The 13,480-nt window shown below is 42.8% G+C and overlaps 1 protein-coding gene across 6 annotated transcripts in view; it reads left to right on the plus strand.

Moving 5' to 3' along the window:
• Window positions 1–13,480, plus strand: part of ARHGAP44 (Rho GTPase activating protein 44) — a 203,691-nt gene that overhangs the window by 125,801 nt on the left and 64,410 nt on the right. For all 6 annotated transcript variants that reach the window (XM_010339869.3, XM_003929255.4, XM_010339870.2 and 3 more), the window contains exons 5-6: window positions 1,505–1,616; window positions 4,997–5,073. In XM_010339869.3, coding sequence (XP_010338171.1) covers window positions 1,505–1,616; window positions 4,997–5,073 — 189 coding nt within the window. The remainder of the gene's footprint in view (window positions 1–1,504; window positions 1,617–4,996; window positions 5,074–13,480) is intronic.

Here is a 13,480-nt window from a genome sequence, read left to right on the forward strand (position 1 = left end):
GTAATAGCCAAAAACGCTTGTTTATGGGACACCTTAACATAGTGGTAGTATATTCATACAATGGCATTCTCCATTGGAAAATGATCTAATTCTGCATGTACCAACATGGATAAGCTCCAAATATAATGATAGGGTAAAACAGCCAGGCCGGGTGTGGTTTGCTCATGCCTGTAATCCCAGCACTTTGGGAGGCTGAGGTGGGTGGCTCACCTGAGGTCAGGAGTTCGAGACCAGGCTAGCCAACATGGCGAAACCCCATCTACTAAAAATACAAAAATTAGCCAGGTGTGGTGGTGGCCTCCTGTAATCCCAGCTACTCGGGAGGCTGAGGCAGGAGAATAGCTTGAACCTGGGAGGTGGAGGTTGCAGTGAGCTGAGGTTGTGCCACTGCACTCCAGGCTGGGCAACAAGATCGAAAGTGTGTCTCAAAAAAACAAAACACAACAAACAAAAAAAACAAGTAGTATCAGGATATGTTCAGTGTAAAAACTATGCACATAAACTGAACTAAGCAAAGCAGTGGTATTATATATTGTATGGAAACGCATACACGTAGAGTTAAAATGTGAAAATATGAACAGGAAAGGAATATCCTCATTTTAAAATAACTGTTACCTCTGCTTGTACTTTTGTTGAATCGAAAAAATTTTCTTTTTTTTGAGGCAGGGTCTTGCTCTGTCACGCAGGCTGGAGTGCAGTGGTGCTACTAGGCTCACTGCAGCCTCTGCCTCCCAAGTACAAGCGATCTTTGTGCCTCAGCCTTCCGAGAAGCAGGGACTACAGGCATGCACCACCATGCCCGGCTAAGTTTGGTGTTTTTAGTAGAGATGGAGTTTCCACCATGTTGCCCCCGATGGTTTGTAAAAACTTTCTACTTGAATTTCAGTTAACATGGGTACCAGACAATGAGAGAACGGCCTGTATACAATCTGGGTAGAAATGAACATCTTTGAAATAGTATGTTCTGTCATGTGGGAATATGGCATGACTTTCCACTTATTCAGGTCTTCTGTCATTTGCTCATTATTAATCAACTTTTGGAATTTTTTTTCGTTGGTTAATTGTCTATATATCCCTGTACTAATTACGCTTTCATGGCTTAGGAGTCAGGGTTTTCTTTCTATCAGGACCTGCTGACGTTGAGTTTTTGCGTGTGTTTAAAGATGCTGGTTTGTTAGGGGGCAGATTTTAGCTATGCGGGGTTCCCCCCGGAGAGAGAAGCATCTGACTGTTTTTAGGCATGTGAATTCAGCATGTTTGCTTGTTTTCTCCACTGTCCCCTTGTGCCCCAGGCACACAGCAAATGGCACCTTTTGGAAGAACTGATTATTTCAGAAATGCAAAGAGCGGGAACAGGTTGGCCCAGGGGACACCCTGGAGATCAGCCAGCTTATTAACACTGACTGTGAAAGTTGACAAGTGAGCCAAGGGGTGAGGGGAGGGTAATGCAAGTGAAATGTTGTCCTCTAGAGTATTCACTATATGTTTCCCCCTTGGATCACAGGAAGATGCTGAAACTCTGTGGCGAGACCGAGGACAAGCTGGCTCAGGAGCTGATACATTTTGAATTGCAAGTAGAGAGAGACGTGATTGAGCCCCTGTTTTTGCTGGCAGAGGTAAGCAGCAGGAGTGAGGCCAGGCCTGAGCGGGGAACGAGATGCCAAGCAGGAACCCCTCAGTCATTCTCCTTCCAGCTTTCTGTTGTATCTATCGTTTAACCTTCTCCCTGATTTTTTCTTCTTCTTTTTCTTTTTCTTTTTTCTTTTTTTTTTTTTTTTTGAGATGGAGTCTTGGTCTGTCTCCCAGGCTGGAGTGCAATGGTGCCATCTTGGCTCACTGCAACCTCCCAGATTCTAGTGATTTTCCTGTCTTGACCTTCTGAGCAGCTGGGATTTGAGGTGCCCACTATCACACCTGGCTAATTTTTGTATTTTTAGTAGAGATGGGATTTCACCATGTTGGCCAGGCTGGTCTCAAACTCTGGACCTCATGTGATCTGCCCACCTCGGCCTCCCAAAGTGCTGGGATTACAGGCATGAACCACGACGCCCGGCTATGACACTGTTTTTCTTCAGAGATTCTTACCCAACCACATGGTCAAGATTCGCAAATACGTCCTTTCAGCATTTGCTACCCCATCTCCCGCCCATCCTCTTCCCTGCAGGCATTCCTAGAAGTAAGTGGAGAGCTGGCAGCTTGCCCTGTTCCTTACCCACAGCCTCAACTGCTTCACCCCTGCCCTCCACCCATCTAAAGTCTTCAGTGATGTGAACAGTAGCCACTCCTTAGCAGGATTCTGAGGGCCCAGGCCTAAGAGACTCTCTAAGGCCTCCTGCAGTTTATGGTTTTTTGTTCTTGTTTTTGTTTTTGTTTTATTTTGTTTCTGAGACAGAGTCTTGCACTGTCCCCAGGCTGGAGTTCAGTGGCATGATCTTGGCTCACTGCAACCTCCACCTCCCAGGTTCAGGTGTTTCTCCTGTTGCAAGCCTCCCAAGTAGCTGGGATTGTAGGCGCATGCCACCACACCCGGCTAATTACTATATTTTTAGTAGAGACACAGTTTCACTGTGTTGGCCAGGCTGATCTCAAACTCCAGACCTCAAGTGATCCACTCACCTCAGCCTCACAAAGTTCTGGGATTATAGATGTGAGCCACTGCACCCGGCCGCAGTTTATGTTTATATGGGTTCCTTCTCTTTGGACTTTAAAGGACATTCAATTAAACTGTTTCATTAAAAAGCAACCTTCATGTCTATGCCAGTTTTGCTAGCTTCGGTGAAGTGAAAGCTTCTCAAGGGAGATAGGAAACGGCTGGGGAGCATTGAACCCTGGATCCTTTTCAATTGTTTCTAATTGGTCATCCAGTAATAGATTGCAATGTGAAACACTCCAAAATCTCAAACTTTTCAAGCACCAACATGCTACTCAAAGGAAATGCTCATTAAAGTATTTTGGATTTCACATATTCGGATTTGAGATCTCCCTTGAGAAGCTTTCACTTGACTGAAGCTAGCAAAATTGTCACATAGACATTAAGTTTGCTTTAATAGAATAGTTTGAGTGTCCTATTGATGAAATTTAATATTATTTCATAGCCATGTGGGGCTAGAGGCTACTGCATGAAACTGCATTGCCCTAGACCCTGTCTGGCTTCCTCTCTGGACAATATCCACCACCTCCACATCCCCTACCACTCTTTCTGGGACAGAGCTATGGGCAAATAATTACGTATGGACCTAAAAGTATTCAAGGAGAAAACTCTGGATGAGGTAACTTTGCATCGGCCAGCTCTGGGCTTCTCAGGTCATCTCCTTGCCTAGAGCATTCATGAGATCCCCTCTGTGCCTTCAAAAGGGGTGTCCTGGCTCTGGCCAAGCCTGAAGCAAACCAAGAAGCAAGTCCAGTGTGGGTGCTGACAGTCACTTGACGTGGCTCATGCAAGACACCCAGCGGCCCTCCAGCTTCGTTCCGGGGCTGACTGGTGACTCGGGTTGCCCAGGGACGGTTATACTGCTCCTTCCTATTGGAAGTTGTTACACCCGGAGCATGACTCATCCCTGCTTGGGAGAGTGAATAGAAGGCACTTCAGAGAACACTGGATTCTCCTCGAATTTTTTCCTTATGTAAAAACCGCAGCCCGAGATAATTTCAGTTCAATTTTCGGCCAATTTTCATTTTGCATTCTCACATCCTGCCCTACTTTTTTGCTGGGCCCGGAACCAAAATTCTGCACTGGGGTGTTCAGTGAAGCCATTTTTAGAAAGAAAAATATAAAAAGAGCATCCACATGCAACCAGAATGGAAGAACTCGTAGCCGAGAAAAGCCATGATGGCAATGTTTATTCATTATTGACTTTGGAAGAGTCTTGCTTTATTTCTATAAATATAAACATTTGCTTCCTTTATTTTTATAAATATAGAATCTGTATCCTAGTTGCAGTCCTAGCCTTTCTGCGCTCTTCCTCCTTCAGCTGTCCGTTTTGCCTCAGGTCTGTGTGTCAGACATGACTGCCTGGCTCCCTTCACTTCTCCCCATCTTTGGCCTTTGTGGAAGTAAAGATGGATGTGGTTGAGCCCTGGTTGCTTTTGGCCAAGGTGAAAGCAGGCAAGTGGCCAGGCCTGCGTGAGCGGAGAAGCACGGGGCCTGTGAGGTGGGCTGGGTTGATGGAGAGCCTGCCTGGCGTCCAGCAAAGATGGACCAGAGTTTAGCGTGCAGGACAGGGCATCAGTAAATTCATCTGATGTTGGTCAAAGGGTCCAAAGTCTCGCTTATGCAAGAGAGGAAATTCTGGAGACCTGATGTATAGCACTGTGTGGCGATCGTTAATGATACCGTGTTGTAGACTTGAAATTTGCTAAGAGGATAGATCTTAGGTGTTCTCACCATCAAAAAAAGAAAATAGAAACTAGGGGATGTGATGGACATATTAATTAGCCTGAGTGTGGTAACCATTTTACAATGTGTACATATGAAAATACTAAACAATACCCCTAAAAATATATATAGTTCCTGTTAGACCTCAGTAAAGTGAAAGGGGGAAAAAGGATTTCATCTGAAAATAAGGATTGGGAGACCACTAGTAAACTTGTTAGGTGATTGCCAATAGTTCTTTAAGAATTGTTCTAAGGAATTTTTTTTTTTTTTTGAAATGGAGTCTCACTCTGTCACCCAGGCTGGAGTGCAATGGTGCGATCTTGGCTTACTGCAACCTCTGCCCGCTGATTCAAGTGGTTCTCCTGCCTCGGCCTCCCGAGTAGCTGGGACTCCAGATATAGGCTACTACACCTGTCTAATTTTTGTATTTTTAGTAGAGATGGGGTTTCACCATCTTGGCTAGGTTGGTCTCGAACACCTGACCTCAGGAGATCCACCTGCTTCGGTCTCCTAAAGTGTTGGGATTACAGGCATGAGCTACCATGCCTGGCCAGGAATAGTTCTTAAAGAATTTATCTAGACCTTCAGTTTGATTGTATCCTTTGTGTCCTGTAACCACAGGTGGAAATCCCAAATATCCAAAAGCAGAGGAAACACTTAGCCAAGTTGGTGCTGGACATGGATTCCTCACGAACCAGGTAGACTCTCTTTACTTTCTTTTTTGCTTCTTCGAAGGAAAAGTGATCATATTCAGGGAGGGTGGTTTTCAAGTAGGTGAGTGTGTTGTCATTCATCAAGTTTTTCTTGATACCTACTGTGTGCCAGGCACTGGAGGTGATCATGGCAAATTCAAGACACTGGGTCCCTGCTCTCATGAAGGCTGCAGTTGAGTTTTGGAGACACTGGGCATGTGAAGAAACAAGACAGTCTCAGAAAGCTATAAGTCATATAACAAATGTAACACACGGTAGCTTTGGTAGGGGATGATGGAGAAAGGGAGCAACAGCAGTAAGGGAAAAGAGAAAAAGCTTTTTTGAGGTGGTGTCACTTTGGTCTTAGACTTAGATAATGAGAAGGTGGCAACCATATGGATATCTGGGGCAAACCATCTATGGCAGAGGGCATAGCAAATGCAAAGGGCTGTTCAGGGTACAAAAGGAAGGTCGGGATGGTTGGGGTGGAAGGAGCAAAGGGGGGAGAAGTGGGAGATATGAGAACCAGGAGAGAGGAGGGATGCTATGTCCTGTCTGTAACAGGAGATTTTGCGTTCTGGGAACTCATTCGCCTTTTCCTGAAGCTAATGGTGTAGGTATCCCCTTTCTCTTGCCTTTCTCTTAAGTCCTTTGAGAGAGCAGTAAAGTTCCTATAGTGCTGTCCTTCCACACCCGTCTTCCAGAATCCACCAAAAATTCCTGTAGTAGCAGTTGGGCACCAGAAGCCCTGAGATGGCATTGCCTGTGGCCATCAGATCAGGAATTGTGCTCATCAGTTTTTTTATTTTTTACAGTGGAGTATGTGTATATAAGTTGAAAAATGCAGGTGCATGAATATTAATATGGAAAGAGCTCTTTGGTTCTACCTTAGGGTTTTCATAGGCTAACTTAAGTTTTTATTTAATTTTTTATTATTAAAAAAAATTTTGAGACAAGGTCTCACTCTGTTACTCAGGCGAGAGTGCAGGGACGTGATCATAGCTCACTGCAATCTTGAACTCATGGGCTCAAGCAATTCTTTGGCCTCAGTTTCCCTAGTAGCTGAGACTACAGGCATGTACCACTATACCTGGCTAATTCTTTTATTGTTTGTAGAGAGAGGGTCTCAATGTGTTGCCCAGGCTAGTTTCAAACGCCAAGGTAGGACAGTTTTCATCATTCTCACATCTTGTTTTCATTTTCTTGAAATAAAGAAACAAAAATAGAATATATTTGGGCAGAGAGAGGTAGGATACAGAGTCCTGGAACAGGAGTCAGAAAGTCAGATTTCAAGGCTCAGACCAACTATTTTCTAGATATGTGACCATGGTCAGGTCACTTAATCTCCCAGAATATCCGTTTCTTCACCTGGACACAGGGAGTAGCGTGAGTGGCTGTTTTGAGAATTGATATCACTTCCTAAGTGTTTTGTAAAAAGAAGCTGATACCGTAAATAATTGGTGCACTGGAATTCTGTATCAGGAAGAATAAAAAGTACAGAGAAGTCTCCCAAGACCTGACATAAAACCAGTTAAATCAACGAAGAAACAAGGGTTTCTTTGGTTAACTTAGAGTTCCTTAAACCCCAGTCCACCTGAATGATTTTTACCATCTGTGTGGATACATCTTTTAAAAGAGCTGATTACTTTTGCAAAATAAATCTGTTTAAAAAAGAAATCCTTTAGGGCTACCATAAATTGGAAAGCAGTATCCTTGGCTACAAATATCAGGTAAGTGTAAAAGTGAACAGATGAAAGCAAAGCCAATGTTAGTAAATTTTAGAGCCTGCCGACTATGGAAGAATGTCATCCTGAAGCTCATCTCCCTTTGTTAGAAAAGCAGAGAGAGGGGCCGTTGGGTGGTTTTAAAATTATTCCGATGCAAATCTGAGGCTATCTCTTGAGTGTGCTTGGAGGAATAGAGCAGAATTCGTAAGAAGTATTGATTTGCTATTACTTGTATGACCTTGTGCCACATAAAATGATATCCCATAATATGAGCGTTCAAGTCCTCTATTTTGGGAGTCATGTAAGATGATTGGGAAAATGTAGATTGCCCCATTGTTTTCAGGACGTGGACACCATGCTCCTGGGCGGAGTGACTTCCTTCTCTGAAACCTGGGGCTTAGCTCTGCAGTCTTTTCTTTGCTTCTATAGAGAAAACCCACATTTCCACCACGAGGGCCTCTTGTTAAAGGGCTGAATGCTAGTATCAAAGCATGCCATTACCATACTTATTTTTGTTTTTGTCTTCTTATGAGAAGGAGAGTTACTCCTAGTCACACTGATGGTCCGTTTTGTCTAGTGTTATGCTTTCAATGGTGATACCAAGTAGTGTTTAGGTTCTGCAAACACACGCCACTTGGTGTCATTAGGGACCTCTCACCTGTGATTTAACAAATATTTTTATATCTTCAGCTTATTATCTCCTGTATACTAAAATCTGTAAGAAAATTCTGCCTCCCCTATGCAAATTTCTGTTCTCATAAACTTCAACTTGTACCCTTTACAACCTTTGTTGTTTTAGACTAAAAAAGTATTTTTGCATTGTGTTCATATAAACTTGATCCTTCTCCTTTATCACATCAGTGATTTTTCATAGCCCACTTTGTGTAGTTGTGACTTTAGGGGTAGGGAATTGCTGTGGGGGATTGTTGACAATACAGTCCCCTTAAAAACTCAGTTGATTTCCCAAGGCCTCAAGTTATAGATTCTCCATCAGTATGAGTTACAGGCTACAGGATGAAAAGGGAATTTTTAGCAAAGGTGTATTCTTTGTTTCCACTTTACTCTCATGCTGGCCGTTTGTAGCCTGAGTCTATCTGTCTTGAAGGACCTTGCCGAAAGCCGTCAGACACAACTTCTGCCATTTTTCCTAACTCCTCACGCTTAGCCAGCAGGATGACTGCATCCCAAGATGAAGCAGTGAGAGCAAGAGCAAATGCTGTGCTATTGAACAGCAGGGATCACCAGCTCCTCTTCTGGAACAGCTGGGTTCTTAATACCCTCCCATTCCTCATATTTCTCCATAAAACCAATGGCAGAGGTTAGCTTCTCTTCCTTGCAGCATCCTACTTCTGATTACCAGAGATTTCTTTCATATTGTTCTGTCCTTCATGAAATACACTCTGCAGAACTACAACAGTGAATTCCACATGGAGACGCTCTGCCTTTCAAGACAGGAAGTCGCTTTTTGTATATTATCAGCACATCTTGAACAGTAGTTCCATGACTGGATCTTTAATTTCCCCCGCAATTCTGGTGCATGTACCAAATCCAACTAATTTATCCATTGTTTAATTAAAGCCCAATAAGATGTGTGTATTCGTCACTATCGAAGTAAATCTGGCTTGTCTGCCTGAAAAGCCAATGATAGAGACCTCAGTATTCTCAGAGAAACTGATGCTTTTAGGAAGCTTTATGCTGAATTAAAGGTTGTGAATTGAATTGAATGATACACAAATTTCTTTTTTTGTGAAAGGTTTGGTTTAGCAGTGCTTAAAGAAGGAGTCTCATTTTTCTTCAAAGTCAGCCTGACTTTTTTCTGATCATGTATCTCAAGGTTAACCCTCTTGAGTCCTGGGCACATACACATTCCATTTCTGCTGAACCAGCTGCCTCTGGGTCCTATGGACTGAATTGTATCTCCCCAAAATTTGTATGTTGAAGCCCTAACCCCCAATGTGACTGTATCTGGAGAGAAGTTCTTTAGGAGAACCTTTTTAAGGTTAAATCAGGTCATAAGAATGGGTCCCTGTTTCAGTAGGATTGGTGGCCTTATAGGAAGAAAGAACCATCTCTCTCTATGCACTCTCGGAGGAAACCTGTTGAGGGTAGAGACAGCAGCCACCTGCAAGTTAGAGATAGAGGTCTCCAGCCTCTAGAGTAGTGAGAAAATAAGCCTCTGTTGTTTAAGCTACCCAGTCTGTGGAACTTTGCTATGGAAACACTGTCATCTTTGGAAGTGAGTGAACTAATGTAAGACAGGAGGATTTTGGAGTGGAAACTGCACAGCCTGTTGAATTAAGAAGTGGAATTCGGGAGGCCGGGCAGTGTGAAGTCTCCTTGAAACTGGCAGAGGACTCTTGATACCCTTAAAACTCATTCCTCATCTTTCACCTCTCCTCATACAGGTGTCTTTTTCTCAGATCCAATTTCTTCAGGGTCACTGGATGTCCAGTGGACTCTTGTGTCCCCATTTTAAGCCCTCTTCCTTTTGCCCAATTTTGAAAGTGCCGAAATTTGTCATTTCGGCAAAAGTCCAGTCATTTGTCTGGACTTTGCTCATATACCTGCTCCCATGACCCATCGGTTGGGTCAAAGTGAGGAAGGATGGTATAGGCTTGACTTGGATCAGAGGCCCTGCCCTGGGCCATTCACTGCCTGGGTCATGCAGAACCTGGCAGTCCCTTTTTGGACCATACATTAGTGCAGGAGTGGAAGCCAGAACTCAAAAAGTAAGGGATGCTGGTGACAGAGGAAACGGCAAGACTAGATAGATGGAACAGTGAGTGCCCCACTGAATATACTCTCCTGTTTGCTTTTTTTTTTTTCTTTCTTTCTCTGAGATGGAGTTTCACTCTTCTTGCCCAGGCTGGAGTGCAGTGGTGTGATCTCACCTCACCACAACCTCCATCTCCTGGGTTCAAGCAATTCTCCTGCCCCAGCCTCCTGAGTAGCTGGGATTACAGGCACCCACCACCATGCCCAACTAATTTTGTATTTTTAGTAGAGACAGGGTTTCTCCATGTTGGTCAGGCTGATCTCGAACTCCCAATCTCAGGTGATCTGCCTACCTCAGCTTCCCAAAGTTGCTGGGATTACAGGCATGAGCCACTGTGCCCAGCAATGTTTGCCTTTTAAAATTCTTCTTCTGGACATTCTGTTGTCCTGAACTGACCTTGCATTTGCCTTCTTTACCCAGTCCTGATACCTGAAATTTAAATCCTTAGTCCTCACCCTTCTCTCTTATCTCTCTCAAGCCTTCATTAAAGCTGCGTCCCGCCTTCATCTCCCCCAGATCATGTAGTCACAGCCCTCTCTCCCCAGAGAAGGGTGGTGGAACATCAGCTACTTTAGTGGGAAGAAATGTGCCTTCTGCTCTTCCACTTTCAGAGCTCAAAGTTTCCTTGGGCTAGTGTCCCTGTTTCTTCCCTGACAGAGCAGTCCACCTCTTGAGTTTATGTGTACAACAGATATCTGGAAAGACTACCATAACTTGAAATTCACAATTCATGTAACTTTTCCCAACATGACTATCTGTACAAAATTTTCCCAACATGACTATCTGTACAAAATTCATCTCACCTTTCCCAACATGAGTATCAGTGCAAACTTGTGTGTTCACATGACAAGAGTTTACCTTGATATTTTGCTACCTGTGTTCTACAGAGAGAACATTTGGACATCTTGTCACTGTTTGAAAATTTCCAAATAGACCAGGCATGGTGGCTCACACCTGTAATCCCTGAACTTTGGGAGGCCGAGGAGGATGGATCACCTAAGGTCAGGAGTTCAAGACCAGCCTGGCCAACAAGGTGAAACCCCATCTCTACTCAAAATGCAAAAATTAGCTGGGCATGGTAGTGTGTGCCTGTAATCCCAGCTACTTGGGAGGCTGAGGCAGGAGAATTGCTTGAACCCTGGAGGCAGAGGTTGCGGTGAGCCGAGACCATACCACTGCACTCTAGCCTGAGTGACAAAGCTAGACTCTTTCTGGGAAAAAAAAAAAAAAAAAAATATATATATATATATATATATATATATAAATTGATTACTAACATATTGTAAATAAAATTTCTTACAAAGAGGGAAAAGGTGTATGTTTTTAAGGTATCAGGATATTGACTACAGGATAAAATTTGGAGAAAAAATTGATGGGATTAAAAGAAAAGAACGAACTTGGGAAAATGTCTCCATTTTAATATACGTATATTTAGTATAATTATATTTTTAAAAAGTTTAATCCTGATTTACAAAGCCATTAAAATCTACTTAGTGTTTGTAGTCACTTTATATATATTTTTAACACTTATATATTGGTTAGTTATTTTTTCTTTAGGTAGCATGAGTCAGATGGTGGTTATAACTTAATTCCATAATCTGCTATTGTATTATAGTCATTGTCTAAGATATAAATTATAGCCACAGCATCTCATATTTTGTTTTCCAAATCTCCACAACACTTTAATACTTTATTTGAAATGATTCAACTGGAGAGTATTAATCAAATATATCACATATAGGGTAAACCTTTATAAGAAAAAATTACCCAGGGATTCTTACTAATCTTGATCTGTTAATTTTTTTCAACTTAGATTTTGAATCATCTTTCAGTAGAATATTTCCTGTCTAGTTTGCCCTGAATTCTCATCTTGGAATCAAGAATCTTTTGGAGAATATGTGTTCATCTCTAGAGCTTCAACTCAGCTTGATGTCTCAAAACCTTTTTAAAGTCATTTTCCTGTGATTGCATTCTTTAAGTGCCAGAGAATCCATATTTTTATTTCTTTTTGCTAACAGCAGAGAGACTTTGAGTTTCTCTTTCTTATATTATAGAGCCTTGCATTCTTTGGTTTTTCCTGCAGATTGCAAAAGAGGAAAGAATAGTGGAGTAGGTAAAATATTAAATGATTAGATTCTCAACTCTTGACATGAGAATGACGTTCCACTTTCTTCCCTTGCATCAGAGGCTTCGGACCGATGGTCTCAGATCCAGATACAGCCCTCAGAGCTGTCTTGTTTAGTCTGTACGCGATTGGCCTGCATGGTTTTTAAAAGAAGTTATTTGTTGCCACATTTCATTGGGAGAGTTCACATGATAATTTCCATCTTCTCTAGTCAGTTGAAACATCTGGCAACCGGCAGCCCAGCTTCCTGCGCACCTCAGCCCCATCAGCTGGAGCTTAAGAACAGCTACCCTCTCTTAGACTAGGTAGCACCCTCCTACCAAGTTCCCAGCTCCTCCCTGCCTCTCCTGACTTCCCAAGACTGAAGCCAGCCTTGGCTGCTGTTTGTCCTGCTGATTACAGGATTGTTTTTCTTAGAGCTAAGAAATAGTTTCATATCTCATGTCTCTATTACCAGTAGGAAATAGAGGATCGTGCGGACTGGTGTGTAAGATATTGGCCCATTTGCTTGATTGATTTTTTAACTTGCTGGCCTCTATACCCATTGAGTTTATGTCTCAGGAGAGGAACCCACTGCTGAGACCTAATTCAGATACTACTATCTAGCATAATTGGAACTGTCTTTCAGGTCCCACTTTTGGTAATTCCCTGACGATAACACAGCAGCCAGAAGTATTTGTACTTCCCGCTAAAGTTTTCTGAGAGGCATCCTCAGAGGGCTGCATTTTTAAGAAAGCACTCATGAGGAATCTAAATGTTGCTATAAAAATGGTTTTGGGCTTAACCAGTGGAGATTTTTGCTACCAGATTTCTTTTTAATCTTATCTAATCTTTTTAATCTTAAATGTCTGCTCACTTAGCATGCATTACTGGCTTTGGCCAAGAAGGTGAAGATTTCCAAACTGAAATTCCAACAGAATAGGCAGGGAACTGAAACCAGTGATAGAGACTGTGCTAAAAAGGCAGTCATAGTTATTTTGAAATATATAATACGCAGTATATTACTATAAACACCCTGATTAAACTTCAAATGTCTCACCACAGAAAATCATGAGTATGTGAGGTGATGGATATGTTAACTGGCTTGGTTTAATGATTCCATACTGTATGTGTGTGTGTATAGACACACACATATCTCTCAAAACATCACATTGCACGCATAAATGTATGTAATTATGATTTATCCATGGAAAAAATAACATTGATGGGCTGCGCACAGTGGCTCACACCTGTAATCCCAGCACTTTGGGAGGCCAAGGCGGGTGGATCACAAGATCAGGAGTTTGAGACCAGCCTGGCCAATATGGTGAAACCCCATTTGTACTAAAAATACAAAAATTAGCCGGGCGTGGTGGTGTGCACCTGTAGTCTCAGCTACTCGGGAGGCTGAGGCAGCAGAATCGCTTGAAATCGGGAGGCAGAGGTTGCAGTGAGTCAAGATCATGCCACTGCACTCCAGCGGTTGACAGAATGAGACTCCATCTCAAAAAAAATAAAATAATTAATGTTGTTGAAAAGACAGCAATAGTGATTGTCATTTGGCTTTGGCGTTCGGAAGAGCATAGAGAAAATGGTGACAAACTGGGGAATGCTTGTCCTATCTGAAGGGGCGGCTGATTTTCAGCTTCAGTCAGCAGTTGATGCATGGAAATGTGGGCCCTCTGTCTCCTTGCCTAGTACCTGGTACCTTTTCATGACCTCTGTTTTCAGGTGAGGGTATGTAGCTCCTGGGTAATGTTTGTAACCAGGTGTTTTCTCAGGGTTCCCATGGGATCCCCAGGGCTC

This window comes from Saimiri boliviensis, chromosome 17 (genome assembly GCF_048565385.1).
Source record: "Saimiri boliviensis isolate mSaiBol1 chromosome 17, mSaiBol1.pri, whole genome shotgun sequence".
In the NCBI taxonomy this organism is placed as follows: Eukaryota; Metazoa; Chordata; class Mammalia; order Primates; family Cebidae; genus Saimiri; species Saimiri boliviensis.